The 20,060-nt window shown below is 39.2% G+C and overlaps 1 protein-coding gene across 4 annotated transcripts; it reads right to left on the bottom strand.

The window, feature by feature from the left end:
- Nucleotides 1–487: 487 nt before the first annotated feature.
- On the bottom strand, nucleotides 488–19,229 carry LOC113140423 (histone acetyltransferase KAT7-like). 4 transcript variants are annotated; one of them, XM_026324184.2, is made up of 15 exons: nucleotides 19,060–19,229; nucleotides 17,336–17,480; nucleotides 15,736–15,945; nucleotides 13,532–13,813; nucleotides 13,326–13,408; nucleotides 12,893–12,979; nucleotides 10,480–10,578; nucleotides 10,276–10,386; nucleotides 9,343–9,534; nucleotides 8,104–8,193; nucleotides 6,784–6,924; nucleotides 6,479–6,572; nucleotides 6,035–6,181; nucleotides 4,904–5,010; nucleotides 488–4,733 (listed from the first exon to the last, which is right to left on the bottom strand). In XM_026324184.2, the coding sequence occupies exons 1-15, from the start codon at nucleotides 19,072–19,074 to the stop codon at nucleotides 4,635–4,637; spliced, it is 1,902 nt and encodes a 633-aa protein (XP_026179969.1). In that variant the 5' UTR covers nucleotides 19,075–19,229; the 3' UTR covers nucleotides 488–4,634. The 4 variants fall into 4 exon arrangements, with proteins under 4 accessions (XP_026179969.1, XP_026179970.1, XP_026179968.1 ...); XM_026324185.2 differs by having other exon boundaries at nucleotides 10,297–10,386; nucleotides 13,532–13,816; XM_026324183.2 differs by having other exon boundaries at nucleotides 13,532–13,816.
- Nucleotides 19,230–20,060: the final 831 nt, after the last annotated feature.

Below are 20,060 nucleotides of genomic sequence, written 5' to 3' on the forward strand. Positions count from 1 at the left end.
TTCTTGATGATGTTAGAAAAGCCTCAACTCTGACAATGTTTAAGTCCAAGCTAAAAACTTTTTTTAGCTCTGCATATGACACCTGAAAGTGTTTTATCTGCACTCATTGTCTTCAATTTTAATTCTAAGTCAATTTTTTATTAAAAAAAATAAATCTATATTTGACATTTTTAATTTTTGTCTGTTTTTGTCTTTTATTTCTGTAAAGCACATTAAATTAGTCTGTGTATGAATTGTGCTACACAGAGTAACCTGCCTTGCCTATAAGATTCATGTGGTTTACCAAGATTTTCCTCAGCATTTTTATCAGCCCTGACCTCCAGCTGTTATCCAGGTAAATCTCATCAAATCAACAAATCTTTCATGTTGAGTGGAAGCTTATTAGGATGGACAGATCTTAAGCAGGCCTCACCAGGCCCAAACAATCCATTCCCCACTCATCACTCTCTCTGCTGCCAGGGAAAACAGCACACAACGCACTGGGAAAAGCTTTTTCACCATGTTCATTTATTGAAAACAGGGGGAGAAGCAAGGACGAAAGCACAACTGAGCTACATATCACCGCTACGCTACTTTCTGTGCGTTGTTGCTTTATGTGCGTTGTTTAAATAGGTAGCAGGACTACAATAGCTTGCTGTGTTAATGTGTGAATAACCAGCACAGTGCTCGCAACCTGCCCATCTATAGCTGCCACTGGCACAGAGGAAAACAGCAAGCTGACAGGAGGAAAATAAAATTAGAGAAATCAAAATGTACTGGGTCAAAACAAAAAGGATTTTTTTTGGATCAGGTCCATTTTCTGCTATTGCATGCCATCACCTGCAAGAAAAAAAAAAAAAAAAAAAAAAATCAGCAGGCCTTTTCTCACAGGGTACCTGCTCTGTGGAACACTCAACACATTAAAAATGCTGAGGTTTTTAAAACAAAATTAAAAACATATCTATTTTCAATCGCCTTTGGCTAATGCCGCCTGCGTTTAGTTCTTTGTCATTCTTACTATGCAAAATATTATTTATATTTTATAGTCCTCTCATTTTATGATGGTGCTGTTTTATTGGACAACTATAATCTTATTTTACTGTTGTAAATGATGTTTGGTATTGTTGTCAAGCATGTTGAACGCATGCTGTGAAACACTATAAATATGGATGATGGATTTTTCCCTGTATGACATATGTGTGCTGAAATCAAAACTTGTCGTGTTCCTTTGAATTTTCTGACAAGAATAAGTAAGTGCACTTTCCTGTAAATGCACTTAACTCACAGTACAACTGTCCCAACAGTCATGAGAAATTTTGGTCAGCACAGTTTAGAGAGCTTCGTTGAGAGCAGGTGCTAGAAGGATAAATGTAGTCATCTGAAATGCATAAACTACTGGTGCTTATTCAACATCTGCCAATCACTGATGTTAAATCAATGACAACAACCTCAAGTAAGACCCAACTGAAGACAGAAGTGCCAACCTACAGGACAACAGAAAGTACACGTGAAACACAAATGGATCCTTCGACTGTAGGAAAAAAGGCATCACTGTAAAAACAACAAACAAGACACAACAGAGAACATCAACTTCATGAACATTAAAGGCCACATTTGTTACACTATGAAACAAATGTAACTTTGGGCTACAGTTCATGAAAGAAAATTATTCCTCCACATGAAATTATGACACAAAGATGCAAAACAAAAAAGCATACTGAAAAACAAAAAGCTGATTCAATCCGACACTGCTGGCCACACACCTCCAATTTCACAGCCAACTGCTGTCTAAGCTCATACACAATGTTCAGAGGAATAGTTTGGCATAGGGGGAAATGTAATTACTTGCTTTCTTGTCAAGAGTTTAATTAGCAGACTGACAGAAAAATGTAGGTACTGTCATAGCCAATTAGTTTAGCTTAGCACAATGACTGGGAATCAAGGGAAAACAGCTGGCCTGGCTCCATGCAAGCACCTGTAAAGCTCACTGATGAACATATTACACCTGGTTTGCTTTAAAAGTGATTATTTTTAGTTTTACTTGTGATCCAGCTAAGCTGTAGCTTCAGGTTAATTGGTCAGTCAAGAGAGACGTTCCATCCAGCTCTCGGCAAGAAAACAAATATGCCCAAAAATGATACCTGTAATACATCTGGTTACAAAATTAGCATGATGAGCTAAATCAACAGATGGCTGTAAAAAAACAAAACATATTTAAAACATGGTGGGGACCACACATAATGGTTTAACAGATAAAGGTTGTGCTTGTGCAAAAGTGACGCGGTTTGTTTCAATCATGTGCCACTTCGGGAAATGAGAGATAACCTTCTGAAATGTAAATGGTCTAACTCCTGTACCTTATAGGAGCTTCTAAACACATTCAAATCTACACACAGTTGTTAGATAAATAATATTAACAAGGAAACTGGTCCTATCGAGTCGACATTCTTCTACCAAACTGTCTTTCATGTTCTACACAGTTAACACATGTTTGTTTAAAGAATATAAATAACTTATTAAAGAAAATATCCAGTGAAAATTTTCTGGCCAAACATGACTACATATTTTCATGTTAACACAATAAAAAAGAATCTTAAAATGGGCATTTCTAGCTTTCATACAGTGGTTAAACCTCAGAGGTAGGAAAGTATAAAATATCACTTGAGAACTTTAACAGAACCAAAAAAAAAACAAACATAGAAAACACATGTCTGTGGGCTCCTGCAATCTGACAGCTGAGATTCCCGTTGTGCCTTCACTATCCAGAACGTTAAGTGAAGACATCAGGAAATAACAGAGTTGACGCTAAGCTTAAAGGTTATAAACAAGAAGGGGACAGGTGGTAACTGCACTGGTGATATTCCACGCTCCACGTGTGGCCAATGGCAGCTATAGCTTCTTTAACAAACTGACTAGTGAGATTGGGTAAATAGAGGACACACTGTGTTTGTTGCATGAGTGAGAATCTGTATTACTGAATTACTCTGGGTTCAAACAGCCTGTTTGGCCTGTGTGTCAATCGTTTTTTGTCTTTCTTACACAAATTGCTAAAACAGGTTCTGTTTTAGACTTCACCTGAGATCATGTTAACAATGTGTGAAATGAGTATTTGTGAATATTTGGTAGAATTTTAGCTTTAGCCCTATTTTTAACCTTTATACCAGAGTTTCTCAGGTGTAAACAACCAAATTATTTTTTTAGGTCTTTTGCAGTTTCCAATTTCATGGGAATTCTCTGTTTAGTCTGGTGACCTGGGTGGTAAACTGGTGTCAATGCTCCTGTTCTCAGAAACTTTATTCATTTCAGGGCCAGGCCTGGTCTTCTTCAATCACAGCCAGCTGGTGTGTGTCTGCCAAAGACACACTGCATGAGTGCCGACCTGGGTTCTATCACCAGAACAAAATGAAATGTGGCAAGGGTTCAACACCGGCTGCGGCAGACTGGATTAAAACGGGTGCCTGGTGCTCTGTGCTAATGAAGTGTCTGTGAGGAGGTGCACTAACAAACCAATTAGTGTCACTTTTCAGAAAACAAATGAGGCTGAGGAGATAGCAGCAACCTTCCTGTGACATTACCGGCTTCTACAGTGACACAGCATTTTGCATTTTACTCACTGTATCCTTGTTGAAAAGCATAAACATAAAAGGTGAATACTGACCTCTCTGCTACATTAAAATAAAAATGACATTATGAAATAAATTATCACTAAATTAGAAAAAATATTTAAATAAACTATTTGAATAAACTCTTAACACAACTTATGAAATATTATTATATTAATTTTTTTTTTTTCATAATGCCACTTACAATGACTGTTGTTACCACCCTCTCACTTTTCAGCCAATCACATTCATTCATTCATACTGAGCACTGATGCTCCATAGGTTGTATGAAGCATCAGTGTCACTTAATGCAGTCATTTTAAATGATTGAACAATGTTTAAACAAATGTTTGAAGGAAATCTAGTGTTTCTTTCGACTAACTTTGCTGTTCTTGAATAGAACATCAGATGGAAAACTAATGAATGAAATCTGAAAAGGCCATGTTAGATACACCTTAAGTTATATGAGTGATAGCCATATAACTTATAAATGTGGGATCTATAAATATGAGCACTGGGCTGTACAGGCTGGTTTTTCGAAAAATATATATTTCATATACTTGTTCGAATCAGCGTAGCTCATGTATTTAAGTCTTACAACAGTAGCTGTTATAATGCCTATTATTCTACCTGTTTATACCTATGTTTCATGTTTGGTCCTATACATATTTGTCTTTATTTCTCATGTATAATGTACAGTTCTTTTCATTTAGGGGTCCCCTGCCTGATGGTTAGGTTTGGTTACATTTTGCAGATTCATAACTTAAAAACTGATCACACATGCCACTTTAAAATACTGAATGCAAGAACATACTGTATTTGCTTCATGTTTCATATTAGTTGGCCTGCAGTCAGTGGCCAAACAGTTACTGCTTTAACCCAGAGTATTGGTTGACTCTATAAGTGATTAACTGCTGTAGCTGGTGAAAGCATTTTCTACAAGTATATGTGTGTGTGGAAGGGTTCAGGCTCAGGGTCTATGAGCATGCCGGTGTTCAAAGCAGGATCTGTCTGAGTGTGTTTTGGGGTTTTGGAGTGTGAAAAGGTGGTGTTTTATGTCCCTTTGGGTGGTGTCCATTTTAAGGCAGTGGGGTCAATGGTCTTGCTGTTACCACGTTTGGTCTCCTTGGCCTTCCAGTCATCAATTAGGTCCTAAAGGAAGAAAGAAATTTTAGCTGGGCACACTAATGAAGAGCTGTGTAACAAAGCTGAAAGTAATTGTCCCAGGTATCTAATAAGAGGTGTAATCTTTGACTGTGGAAAGTGGACAGAACAGTATGAAGGATTATGTGACTTCTGAGTTTGATCCTTGTGTCTCCCACCTGTCTCTTTAAAACCAGGTGCTTTCCCTTCCAGTATTTGAGCATCTGGAGGGACTGTAGTGTGCTAACTATATCCACTGGGTTCACCGCCGTCTCTTGACTGATCTCTGTCAACACAAGTGTGGGACAAGGATTAGGAGTTCATGGCATCAAGAGTGTCTGATTGAGAAAGGCAGCTCTGTACCGTGAATGCGACCACAGCCGACCACAGCCGACTGCAGAACTTGACAGACTCTAAAAGATCCTATCATCTTGACTCACTAATTATAATGTTATTTGTTTAATCTGCACAAAAGTCAGTTTGTAAATGTAAATGAACAGTTGTAGATATAAGGAGTATAATGTGCTGGGATATTTCTTGGCTGTGATTGGGAGTTGTGCTGTCACTGTGTGGTCAAGCAACCAGTGCACATTTATCATCTGATTCATCTGATAGGCGTATTTTCCAAGATGATGCACCATTGCTTCACATTCACCATCCCAGATTAGCATGTCACCATTTGCTGATTATATTGGACAAATTTAACCAGATGATGGTGCTAGAAAACAAGTTTGAACAACAATATTACATAAAACAATTACAAAACAAGCATAAAGCTCTAATATATTTGATTATGGTCACCTTTAAAGAGCACTTAACGCTAAACTCTAACTCCTAATGTAACACAAGTGAAAATGCCACCCAAAAGAAAGCACTGTACTGCAGACTTCAAAGTGCAGGTAATAAAGTATGCAGCTGAAAAAGTATGGAGTGAGTGTCAGCATTTAGGCAACCTGAGAGATGAGGCAGACATGTCGCATCTCCTTCCGCCTGATGTCAGCAGAGTTGTTTAATGTTATTTGACACAGATGAATGAATTTGGTAATTCACTTCTGCTTGTTGGTGCCTGGCTTAAAATACAGTATATGTCGCTTTCACTACCTCTTCATTAAGTGTGACAGAAAGGCTTTGAAACTGCTGAGAAGCAGAGCTTTGTGAACAGTAACTCATCTAAAACAAAGTGCAATACTGTGTCTTAGTTGTTTTTGTTTTACTTCTAGAGATCTTGATTCACCACTGCCCAACCTTCCGCCCTCTCAAAATGTTCCTGTCGCATTCCATAATTTTGGAGAGTGTGGCCAAGTTCTGACCTTTAATGGAGATCTCCTTGCCCTGAAAGTTGTTCAGGTAGCGCAGCAGCACCTCTTTCCAGTAACTCCGGTAGCTAATAAGGCCCAAGTCAGATAGGGGACGCTCCGGTGAACCCACCTTCTCCTCCACCTTGGACAACAGGTAACCTGGAAAGACAGATCAGATAGAGCTTTTTGTTGGCTTTACTCTTCCTTCATCTGCTGCTACAAAATGAAAATAAGGATACAGAAAACTATAAGTACTAATACTAATGACTGTAATAAACAAATCGCAAGAGTGTGCATGTTTATCAGAAGGGTTAAAGTCTGCTGTTAATTTTGCTGTGCAGAATCTCTGGCCATTAGGCACAGTAGATAAGTGTATGAGGGGAAAACAATCTGTGTGTGTGTGTGTGTGTGTGTGTGTGTGTTCTTGTCACAGATTTTTTGGGTGTCAATACTCACTGAAGTCTATAAGCATCTTGCCATAACCTTGCCTCATGTACTGTGGCATGGTGAGGATGCAGGAGACATTGTAGTTTAGGAAAGAGTTCTTCTCCTGCACAAGGGAATAAATCCATGAACACAATGTGGTTACTGTAGGTCAATATCAGCACTAAGGTTACTAATATTATGATTATGATGTTTTGGTTACGGAGCTTTTTGGCTTTGTATATTCATTTATGCTAATTTCTTGATGAATAAGTAATGCAGATATACTAATAAACATGCTGAAAGCAGGAGGACCATGTAATTGGTTCTCTGGCTACCTTGGAGAAATATCCTACTAGGTGGCACCCGGTATTGTCAGCTTCAGTCATGACGTAGAAGAGGAAAGGCTCAACATCATAATACAGAGTCTTGTGGTCCAGGAAGAGTTTTGCCAGCAGACATAAGTTCTGACAGTAAATCTGGGAAGAAGAGCATGATAGACATTATAATTTATTTAAGATTACTGGAGTGGGTTCATTTTACGCCGACACAACTGACTAATATTGTGTTCAGCTTGTCTGAGCGCTCACTGTTTGGACAACCATGCCATTGGCCAGCTCTCTTTGTGTAAACACTGCTGGATAATCTCAAACAGACAGTTCTCAGTTACACAGGTCACACTTCAAGCTAAACAGATAACAACATAGAAGACCAGCCATTTACAGTTATCATAAGGCCTTGGTACAAAAATGTCTCATACAATCACTTGGCTTCTTAAGTTACACATACTAGCAATCTAAATTCATCAACTTATTTCATATTTAAAAATTTCTCTGAGATACATATGACATACATGAGTGGCCATGCCTGATTAATATTTTGTTCACCATAACATCATCATATCTTGCCAATTTAATGTGAGGTTGTCTAGATGTAATGACCCTATCGACAAAGTTCAACAGTTGCTGCATAATGCTGCTCTCATGTATTTTTATTTTCTAAACATTTCAAGTCCTGTGAGAATTTGCTGTAATTATTTTGCTTTCCCTTGATGATTTTTGACAACACAAACAGAGCAGAACAGAACTCCCCACGACAAAGTGGCATTAATCAAGGTGAAACAAGTCATGTATTTCTCTAGGTAAGAGTGTGTGGAGGCGGGATGGGAGTTGTGGGCAGGCAACTGTGGGTGATTATGCCAGGTGTGTGTGTGTGTGTGTGTGTGTGTGTGTGTGTGTGTGTGTGTGTGTGTGTGTGTGTGTGTGTGTGTGTGTGTGTGTGTGTGTGGAGAATGAATGAGCAGATGAATGCGAGAGCTGGGACCAATTTGTCTAACTGTATCCAATCTACTTTGTAGGTGCAGTGCACCTGAACATGGGAGATTGCCAACCTGAAGGACAGAGTGAGTACAAAAACGACTACTCACAGAGAAATGGAGCACAGCAGATACAGTTTTCACATAGCGCACTTATAAAGAAAGCACAAACTATGAACTGATGGACTTTCTTTACATTTACCTCTTACAGTGCATTAGCTGAATCCAACTGGAAACACTCAAGAGAGAAAGATAACAATACAAAAATGTTCTTGCATGAGGTCCCGCTGACTCCTGCACCTTCTGAATGAAGGTCAGGGTGAGTTGTGCAGCTATTTCTTACCTTATTCTTCTTTCCATCCACCTCAAAGACAGAGATGTTCCCCTTCCTGTAGATCTCGTCACCTGGGGGATGCTTCCAAACACACTTGGCCTTTATGCAACAGAAATAAACAACATAAAACCACATTTAATGTTGTGCCTTTCTTGATGTTAGAAAGATTTATTCTGTTTTAAATATTTTCTTGCAAATATTGCCGCTGTCTAGTTCAGTGTGGCTATACACCTGTTTCAGACCCTACTTTCTAACCATTCAGGGTAGCAGAACACCTCCTTATTTAGAAACCCTCTTCTGAGTCCAGCTCACTTCTATCACTCAAATATAGAAACAGTGTGAAGTTCATCAGAAGGGCAAAGTTTTGCAGTCTATCAAAATAGAGTCAGCATGGTCTAAAAATAAAACCATGGCTCATCTTAGGAACTGAAAAAGTAAGATTACAGTTTGACCTACGTCAATTGACCAGACTCATTTTGTGCCACAGTCCATTTTCTCTTTGATGCTTTGACATTTACTGTGTGGTAACAATTTTCTTAGTTCTCAATCAGAGATATTTCAGTTAAGATAAAGAACTGCTCTCTAATCACACCTGGAAGAACCTGCAGTATTTATGTGTATTTTTTTCCATTTATTGAAATGAAGATGAAGAACAAAAGAAAATATATACTAGAAAGTGGAAATGTTTCCAATTTTTTCTAACAATAGATCATCCAAATACTGGAAAGAGCAGCCTAAGACATTACAACTTGTATGGTTAGTGCATTTGTTTTCATAATGCAACCAAATATTTGTGATAAATGATGAGATATGTCATAGGTAGTCAGTATGTTATTGTTGTATGTAAATGACAGTTACTCTTGCAGATAAATTTGTATGAGATTAATTTAAACTCTCATTCACTTTGTCAATAAGCACTACAGTATAGATATCAAATATCATTCACATTCACAAGTGGTAGAAATTGATATAAATTTAGATTTGACAACACTGTTTACAGGCATGGCATCACGGAGTATTGTACAATATTTAATATTGCACAATGGTAACTTTTGCAGCGCAAGTAGTATGCATGCCACTAACACTACTGTTTTTACTTCATTGTGGAAATTTGGACACTCAACTAATTGGTGGTGAATAAATGTAAATGTAAATGTAAATGCACTTTATATAAATGTAAATGCACTATATAGTAAACAGAGTAATTTCAGTGACCTGCAGTTCCAAAAACGGAACAAAATGCCCCACCATGTGCCTGCGCAGAATGGTCTGGCTCTTCATATACTTGAGGCAGAACTCGCACATGTAGAGCCTCCCCAGGCGGGCATATTCCTCTGGATATGGAGAGTGATACCAGGTGTCCAGCTCAAAGCGACCAAACACGATGGTCTTTATCATGTTGCTGCTCTCTGAAGCCTGGCCGGCCAGACGGAGCTTCTCCTGTACAGGCCCATACAGGAAGGACAGGGAGACAGGGAAAGGAAGTGAAAAGATATAGAGAGGACAACAAGAAAGAGCAGGTGAGCAAACAGAGGGGAGAGAGGACAAACAAGAAAATATGTCATTTTCGTAGTAAGAGGATCATACAAGGCAAACATCACACAGATAAACCCCAGTGATGAAAACTAGCCACAAAAAATAATAAAAAAGTACATAAAAAGATGTAGAAAATAACAAATTAGAGTGAGGAAGAAATAGGAAAATGTTTAATATGAAGGCATAAAATTTCTGCAGAAAATATTTCTGCTTACATGTTATGAAATCATTTTTAAAACCTCAGTCAAACTTTGGTACTAAGATCATGACAATGTTTAACAAATATATGTGAATAATATTATACGGTCCCTGCACTTTCGATACCAGATCACTTTCAAAATCTCTAATTTAAGACTTAAATTGATTATATCAAAATGAGGAATCATTTAAGGAATACTGACTGAAAATAACTAAGCCATCTCATTTGAATGGATTACAAAATAACAGAGTAGAACAAACAAAATACAGAAACACAGGGAGTGATCATCCAAACCATCAAAAATATCTCAGATGCCTCCTGTGGCTGCAGAGGAGGCTTTGCAGACTGAAACAGAGAAGAGGAGTAAGGCAGAACAGAGGAAACAAAAAGGATAGGGAAGGAGAAAGTAGTAAGGGAGGGAGATGATGATGAGTTTTCTCTCTTACAAGGTCCTCCGATGCACGTGCCTGCGCTTTCCTGAACAGCTCGAGGTCGTAGTCACTGGTGATGTTCTCCAGCAGTGGCTCCCGGTTCGTCCCATGGCTTTGACGATGGTCCTGGCAGAAAAGAAGGACTTTCAAAATATAATATGGGGAGGTGCATTTTCTCATGTGGTTGGGAATGCAAACATTTATTTCTTGCCTACTGACCATGTACTTTTCCTTCTGCTCCTTATTGAGACCACAGTTCCTTTTCCTCCTCAGTTCTGTCACCTTCTCCTTGTAGCGCAGTTGACGCTCTGTTGGGGCCTGAGACCACACAGAGACAAACACTTCAATACAGAACACTTGAATTTTGAGCTCTTTACCTTTTCAGGATGGTAATGCAAACAAACAATCACTATCATCACAATCAGTATCCTTAAATTTAAAGGTTGGTTTGTAATTATTTCCAATAACACTAATAATATTATATACTAAATGAAGTATGCTGATGATCCAATGTTCTATACACATGGTTGCCTCACAGCAGCCCAATTACAAACTAGACCCATCAGGCCTTAAGTTTTATATATAACAAAATTTATAAGCATGTTATCCTTAAATCCTTATTATCCTTATTAAATAATCTCCTTAAGTATATTTTTACAATCCAAGACTAATCGCATCTCAAGGAGACGCTGCATCTCCAGACCCTCTCTGATCACAAACAGACTCTGCAGAATCAACACATCTGCCCTGACCAACAGACCCATTGTTAAGGACCCCCTCCGTTCCTTTGATCACCTTCACCAGTTAAACATGTTTTTCTAGATATTAATTGAAAACCTAACTAAAGGCATATTAACTGTCCCTGCTATATTTCATTTTCTATTGCTATATCTGAAGCAGACTTAACCTACTAAGAGCATTTGGCTTTTCATGTGACTTATATAGCGAGACGACTTATATGTGTTAATTTACTGTAATTTTGTCGAGTAGTCAGTAGCGATCAATAACACTCTTGGCACTCAACTGAAGATAATACCGTACCACAGAAAAAGTAAAAACGTTAATTTTCACGCTAAACTATAACTCCTAGTGTTTGGAAGCCCGTTTCTGCCACTGGGATGAAAAATAAAATGAGCCCCTAAATCAAAATAATGAGATACTTTGTCAATATTCTGACTTAGTAATTCAAAATAACAAGATATTGAGAAAGTATCTCATTATTTTGACTTTTGGGGTTGTTTTATTTTTCCTCCCAGTGGCGGAAACAGGCCTCTCATAGGCTGCTCACAAGAACGAGCCTGTGAGCCTGTTTTCCACATGGAGGAGGGAGAATTAAGATAATTTCCTCAAGTGAACACATACGTTGTGCCCCCTCCTCCTTTATATTTGTTAACTAATTTTGTCTAAAGGTGGCACTCACAGCAGAGTGAAGTTTAATGCCTGTGAGAAAGCAGAAGAGTGGAGGCACCAAAAAAGCCACGCCTACCTGACCCACCTGCACAGACCAAGAGTGACAATGACGTATGCAAGTCTGGCCGAACTAGGGTATGCATTCTAAACTCCAGCAGAAACTGGTCCCACTTTGAACCAGAGGTCAAGAACCCTGATTTCCCAGCAGGATGGCCCGAAAAGAAACCGTGGCTGTGCTGACTGTCTCAAACCTATCTCAGTTGGTCGTCCTAGTTACCAATAAGGTGATCTTTGTTCTTCAAACTGCCGCTCAAATCTCAGATCTAAATCCGAACATAAATTGATTTCTTTTTCCACCTCTGCAAATTGTTATGGTAAAAAAGGACCTAAGTTGAAAGGCGAAGTTCTTGATTCACCAGTCAATCTACGCTCCTACTCTCACCTATGGTCATGAGCTCTGGGTCATGACCAAAAGGACAAGATTACGGGTACAAGCGGCCGAAGCGTTACAGGCTGAGGTGGCTCAGGCATTTCTTCTGGATGCCCCCTGGACGCCTCCCTGGGGGTGTGTTCCGGGCATGCTCCACCAGATGGAGGCTCTGATAAAGCGGCAGAAAATGGATGGATGGAAATAAAATAATCACAGTCATCTTGTCACTGGCTCAGAGAACTCCCATTTATATTAAAGACTGATATTATTATTTATTTATTAACTGGTTGGCCAATCCACCATCAAGGGATCTGGTGCCCTAGAATTATTAAAATTGCATATGATATTAATATTTATAAAGCAAACTTTTTTTTTTAATGTGTGCACTACCCTTGTCAAATGCACTAATTAATCATATCAGGAATAGTTTGCTCAGTTGCTGTTACTAAACCTCCAGCAACCTGTCATCCTTTTGCCTCACAGCCCTGTTACACAGAGGAATCACAGTCTGATCTTTGACCTGAGGTATTGCTGCTTTAAGAGTAATGCTGAAGTGTACAGGAATTCCCCTCCATACACACGAACACACTTTCAGTTCATGATGAAATGAACTGGACAGGTGAAATCAAAGGGTCACAGCCTTTACCTGAATTCATTTGTTCAGTTCAGTAAATAAAGAGAATTACTTTAAAGAAACGCCATATACGCATACATTCATGCGTCTGTTTAAGGTACGAGTGTGCGTCACAGTGCATTACTCTCATCTGACACATTTGTGTGCTTGAACATTACCTGATTTCTTGTGGAGTGTCTGTTCTCGTCCTGACGGTGTGACAGCGTCCTTTCCTCGGCCTGTTTGTCGCGCGTTGATGCCTTGCCCTGACAAAACATCAACACTGTCTACCACCAATGATTCACAACCAGGCGTGCAACAAAAACATTGCAGCAACCACCTCCATGTTCCTGGAGGCTTCACAGCTTGACAAGTTCAATTTGAGTTTGTTGGTTTCCTGCAGATTGTCCAGCTGAATGCTTGGTTGTGGTGTGACTGCTAAGATTTATCTACATTGGCTCAAGTGAAAAATAATATTAAAGAAGCTAAAGGTAGTTTGAAGAACAAATGAAGGAAAAATACAACATTTTATTCCTATATGGAAACTTTCTCCAAAACTTTGCTACATCTTTCTGTGTGTGTGTGTGTGTGTGTGTGTGTATTTGTGCGTACCTTGCATTCATCAGCAGACAGGTTGTGGTAGAGAGGACATCCTGATATGGAGAAATGCCTCTCATGCCTCCCTGTTAGATGACCTGAATGAAAAAGAAAAACAGAAAGAAGCAGAGATAAAGAAAGACAAACAAAAAACTCAGGACTAGTCTATAACAGCGGGGAGTCTGATCTGATGAAAAGTACTGCAGTGTCTGTGCCCTAACCCAGTGAGTTGCACCCAGGAGTGGGACACTTCATGTTGAAGTTGTAGCTCTCGTGGAAGCGCCGCCGTTTAGGCCGGTGGGAAAGTTCATGGGCGGCGGCCTCTTTGAGCGACAGCTCTTTGGCCAATCTCTCATCCTCTTCTTGTGAAACTACAATATCATTGCTAGAGGACACAAGGTCATTGCTGGGGCTTGAAACCTCAATGTCTGACTCTGAGGATGGGGCGTTGCCTGTTGGGGTGCGAGGAGGGGTCTCATCCCGGTCTGCTCCCTGCTTCAGATCTGCTACACAAATCAGGGCAGAGGAAATGAGGGAAAAAATGTATAAAGATTTTAGGTATAAACTTAAGCCTTACTAGTGTACTGACAAAGCTACAAGGATAGTAGAAGTAAGACCAGTGACAGGAAACCAAAGCAATGATGTCAAATACCAGTAGAAATCCTTAAGCCTAAATAGTCATGCAAGTGCTTTTTAAGGTATATCTATTGCAACAAATCCATCTTAAGGAAATCACGGTTGGTTGCAATGTGACCACATGAGGTTAACACCCTACAGCAGACACTGCTAGCAAAGACAGGCAGCAGAAGCCCAGTGTTTGAGCTCCAGAAAGCTGGCAGGAGAATGGAAGACCATACTGCAGCCTGTTTCCTTGCATTTTTTTTCCCACTTGGGGCTAATTAAGACATCAGACAATTTGACTTTTTTAAAATTTGAAACCGTAAACCGTTGCAGTGTTTTTCTTTTACTGTTTGTCTGTAAACAGACTTTTAACAACATTACCAGAAACCCTGCAGTAGAAGCAAACAAAAATTTGTGAATACTATCTTTTTTATTCTCACGACAGTTACTACTACCTTGTTGAACCTGCTGGCACCATAGCCCGATTTCAGATAAGTTGCAGAAATGGATGGGCAGAGAGATGAAAAAACCTTAACAATTAATTTAATTATCTCTAAATGGCAAAAAAAAAAACCTTAATGTTAAGAAAGCTCAATTAATTTTGTTTGGACAAGTGTACAAAGAGATTTGGGGATTCAATTCAATTCAATTTTATTTGTATAGCGCCAAATCACAATGAAACACCTCCCCTGTTTCTAAGTTCAAATGAACAAACTGCAGGTTGTTTAGTTCATATATTGTTCTTTATCTAGTTTTAATTATGATTGTAACATATTTAACACCATGCTCATTGACCAAACTGTCATAATCTTCGACTCCAAATAACCTTCTGCTTTGTATTAATTAACTAGTTTTGTAAGGCACATATATAATGAAATGCTGTAGCCTGGCCAGCCAGACCCACTCACTTTCTTAGCGAAAGAATACAGGTCTGGAGCCCCTGCATTAGAGAGTCTCTTTCTGTGGCTTCAAATGAGCCGGGCCTATAAAAACCATTTATCTGCCATTGGTTGGGCTTTATGCAATGAGGCATACTTGAGTGACAGAGAAGAGAAATCCAAAACCAAGATGGTTAATTGTTTGTATGGAATAGAAAAAGAGTTAGTCTGGCTGGCCAGGCTAAAAATGCTGGTATTAGTTGTTATAAATTGTGTTTTACTGTGTTTCATGACAGCACTCTTAACATTGCTTTACTTTATGACTCCTTGTTAAAGTCACAAATGATCAAACTGAGTAAGCAAACTAAGTGCAGAACTGCTTTAAAAGATACAGATTATCACCTCCTTATAGCATCTGTATTCTGTATTCATTAGCTCCTTGTCTCCATAATGTTATTTATTCATTCCAGTGACAAAATGCAAGTCCAGGATATGCACTGAGACATATTTGTCTTCTTCATAATTAGGAACACGCTGTGATCACAAACAGGCCTGATAACCTTAGCGGAAGGGCACCACAGTAGATGAATAAAACACAAAGACAGTCGTCTTTCCTCCTCTCATTCTCATCTTCACATTATTCCTTGTTTTTTCTGCCCTTCCAGCTTCCTTTTCCACTCTTTCATCTACTTATCAGTCATTGACTTACCTTTTGTCCTCTCCCTCATTCCCTAACTTTACTGTTCTTTTGACTTTTCATCTCTCATTTCTTTTGAGCTTCTGTTTCTGTTTCAAAATTAACCCGCTCAGGCTATTCCTGACCTTTAACTCACAGAACAGGCTTCAAATTCAAAACAAAATGCTCAAATGTTCAAAGCATTCCTAACTTGATATATACATTATACAGAAGGCACTGCTGCTCTCACCGTTAGCTTCAGTATCTGAACCAGACGACCTGCTCTGACGCAGTGGGTATTTTTTGCCCGTGGGGTTTGTCGCCCCCTGCTGGCTGCGTGTGACCCTGCGTCCGGAGGAGAAGACAGATGCTGCCACTGCTGCAGACTCCACTGCTGAGTCTAGGCCTTCATCAGGCCCCACACCTGCAGGAGAATTGCTTTGTGCTGAGCTGCAGTTATCTAGAAAAGAAGAGCAGAGATAATACGATAATACTATTCTAAACCACTTACATTATCAATGTGCCAGTTTCTCATTTTGCTTACAATTTAAATAAATATTTCCCTTTAAACATGTAAGTAATATAAAGTTACTTGTTGTAAACAGCATCCATGGTTAAAAATGAGACTAATTCTACCACAAATATAAAAATAAACATCTACATTTTTTTAGCAAATTCGGGGCTTGTGCCAGTGACCACCAGCTACGCTCAATAACACAAAGCAGCAGAATGTCTGCTTTTCTTTATTGTAAATCCTTCTGGTAGCCATCACTGAAAGAGGTCATATGGGGGTCAGGGTGGCAGGATGTTAAAGAGTCTGTAGTGGATGTAAGGAACGTTTACAATGAAGAGAGTGTCATCGAACAGATTCAACAAACAGATTCAACAAACAGCAGTGTCTATTTTTTTTAGCTTGAGATGCTATCTTTGAGAAAATGCAAGTCTTCTGAATATAAAATGTTGTAATTTATGTAATCAAAAACATTCTCCCCAAATGTTCAAATTTTTTTTTTGCATCAACAGTGTTTGTCCAGATGCCAGCACACTTACCACAACATTTTGGTAAAACATGTGTAGCATCTTCCTGCAGATGTCTCTGCCCTTTTTTATATAGAACATCTGTGTTCAGTGACCAGTCCAACTTATTGTCCAGGTGCATACCTACATATTTATAGGCTGGCACCACTTCAGTGTCTGAACCACAGATTTTGAGTGGACCAATTCACTTCGTGTTCCCTCACGTCCACCCTCATCTGAGATAGTATCTTCTGACTGACTAAACACACACGATCCAGGTAATCAGCAGTGGGTAAGTCAGAGATAGTTGGAAAACAACCAGGACAGAGGCTTCTATTACTGGAGTTGGAAACCACTAATTTACATGATGGGGGACCTGGTTTTGGTCCACACGAGGAAGCCACTGTCCCCACAATGTGACAGTATAAGCAGGTTTCAGTTCTGATGTTAAAACATTTTCTAGAAATAATTTTTTGCCTTAATTTGTCTGTTTTTTATATTTACCCAATATATTCATATCTTACATGTGCTCGTCAGGTCTTTGCAAAATGTGTTTTTTAGTTGCAAAAATAATTAGATGTGGGCAGGACTGCCTCATGCCACAACTCTGACTCCAGAACATATCTCATTCTGAAACTTTGCTGAAACTTGGTAGCCCTGCACTTATGCTAACCTTAAAAAAAAAATTATTTTCTATGCTATGAAAGTTTCCCCGTGTCTCTTTTATCACAGTTTCTGATCCATATAAGCTATACTATACATACAACTGATGTATGTAATTTTTGTAATTCACATCAATTACTAGTTTTTGAAACATTTAACTACATAGTTACCTTGTGAGCTCTGGCTGAGGCGCAGCGACAGGCGGGTCAGGCGTGTGCTGCTGCGTCTTTGAGCAGTCTCGGAAACTTCGGCGTGCTCGAGGTCGGCGGAAAAATCTGAGTCCTCTGTCCCATCCGAGCTGCTGCCTGCAGTCCTCTATAAAAAGCAACAAGTTATCAGTAGTCTGGCTGGTTCAGCTAAAAGTCTGTACTGAAACACATCAGGTCATTTTGAAAAAAAAATAAAAAAATCAGTAAAAGTTAAGATTTGTGTTTACCAGCAGATAATTCAACAGAGATACCACACAGTGGGAGCAGTATCATCCCCTACACATCTCCTCTGGTTGTGCAAACCTTTAATGCACAATAGGCTTTCAGAAAATGCCCAAAATAAACCCAACACTAACCTCCATCTCTGATAAAGTCGACTTATTCTATTGTACCAACCACAAAGCCTGAGTACCCCTTCCGCATGGATCTCTGGGTTGTTTTCTTTTAAGTCCGATATTAATTTAAGACTATTGACATGAGGCCTTAACAACTCATGAAAGCTCCCATAAACATATTTTGGAATATAGTTTGTCTAAACTTATGCTTATACAAAATGAGTGCAATGATGCTAAAATCAGAGGGGCTCACCAGACCAGAATCTGGGGGTGGGGTAGGATTGTGTGAAAATTTGTTCCCCAGGCAGGATTTGTTTCCCCCTGTAAATTGTGTTGCACGTAATGCACCCATGTGGTGGTTATGGCTGGGATAAGGTAAAGGTATTAAAGGAACAACAGCAACATTATATACTTGCATTAATTTCCCTTCTCTTTTTACTCTTTGCTGCTACTACTATTACTACTAGTAATAATAATACTAATAATATTATTGTCATAGTAGCACTAAAGACAGATCAGATAAAGATACTAAAATAGTAAAACAGGAAAAATAAAGCTATAATGAATAGAGGAAATAAAGACTATAAAATCAATCTAAATAAGAAAAGTTTATGTGTGCTATGTAATACGTGCAAAGTAATATTAACAACATCGCCATTAACCACTTTTGCAAGATAGAAATGAAAGGAAAATAACATGAGAATGAAATATTACGGTATGGTCCACCAGCACGCGTTATGACAACTTCAAAACAAGGAGCTTTATACTTAATTTGCATATGGCCAATAAAACTGAAGAGAAGGCGGGGAGTGAGACAGACCAACCAATGAACGACATGCGTGTCCTGACTCTGTCCAATCACAGCGTTGTTTTGATACGGCCGTTCTGTTTCATCCTCGCATCCTGAGAACAGCCTGTTCTTTTACACTCACTAAAGCTGCCGTTATTAGCGTTAACTCAGGTCTCCATCTCCACGCTCTCTCCCAGCTGATAAAACCTCAGAAAAATTCGCAAAGCCCATTTTTTTAATTCTTTCAGGCTGTACCCGGAAGAAGAAATACTTAATAAACAACAACACATTTTTGCAACTCAGCGAAAAGCAGTAGCTAGCTTAGCTGTTAGCAACAACACAAACCGACAGCTCAGTTGAATGGTTCTACCGACACTGCTAACTTATTCAACACATATCTAAAATTCACAGACAGCAGTTCTAGACTGGTTTTCAGCTTGCATGCAGGCAAAGGTTTTCACACGCAGCTTGATTTTTACCTCTGCGTTGGCTAACATTAGCTATGACGTTATGTTGTGTGTCTGAGATGCAGTCTGCTACAACGGCTGTCTGCACCTTACCTTTCTCCGAGGCATTTTCAAAAAATGGGACGTGTCGCTTCTAGTAGATTACTACCCCGCAGTCTGGGTGCAATTTATCTCAGGTTGTCTTAAATAAGACCAACAAATCACTAGCTTTTGACATGAGCCAACTCAGCTGAAAAAAGCGCACTAAATTCTCCGCACTTCCTTGTAAGTACGGCGCAAACTCGTTAGGTTTTACGGTACGTTGACAAAATCCATCCGTGTGGAATCTATAGCTGTGGCTCAGTTCATTTGAGCAGATTGAACAAATTATTTAACCCAAATTTATATTTTAAAATAAGGAATAATATTTTAGTTACTAAAAATTATCTTATCGGTCAACATTATCAGCCACGTTTATTATCATGAGTGTCGTGAAGCGGTGCAACCTGCAAGAAACTAAAAACATCTACGATTTCAGTAAGTCTTTTACAAAAATAGTTATACACTGTTAAAAGTTAAGTGTCACAAATAAACCATAAACTGGAAACGACGAACGGAATAGGACGCGATCCCCTTGTGTGCAATTCACATGAAGTAGCTCAAAAAAAAAAAACACTAGCAGAACCAATATGTCAAATCAAAGAGTTCACTTACATCTACATAAAATTAAACCTAAATCAGGTGCAAGGTTATAAGGCCGTAAGTGTTTTTGCAGGTTGAAGTCTAAACCATGCTCTTCCCCTACTGCAAAGCGCTGTCAGTCACATGACAAAATGGGAGGTAGGTGATGGATACTAGGCTCGCCTCCACCTAAAAAACGGGATCAACTTTTCTACTGGGAATGGGTCGGACGAGCTAGAGGGTTATGCTGATCATGCAGTAGCCACCTCTGTTGTAAATGTCTTATCGCCCAGTTGCCGATGGACCGCTAACGTAAAACGGCGTATCCATAACTGAATGGATTTCCTGGTCTAACATGGATTATCAGTAATCCTGTTGGTTATGTTGCCAGGATAACAGTCTCATCTTGACTTTGGAAGAACCGACAGAGCCAA

Source organism: Mastacembelus armatus, chromosome 8 (genome assembly GCF_900324485.2).
Source record: "Mastacembelus armatus chromosome 8, fMasArm1.2, whole genome shotgun sequence".
NCBI classification, from domain to species: Eukaryota; Metazoa; Chordata; class Actinopteri; order Synbranchiformes; family Mastacembelidae; genus Mastacembelus; species Mastacembelus armatus.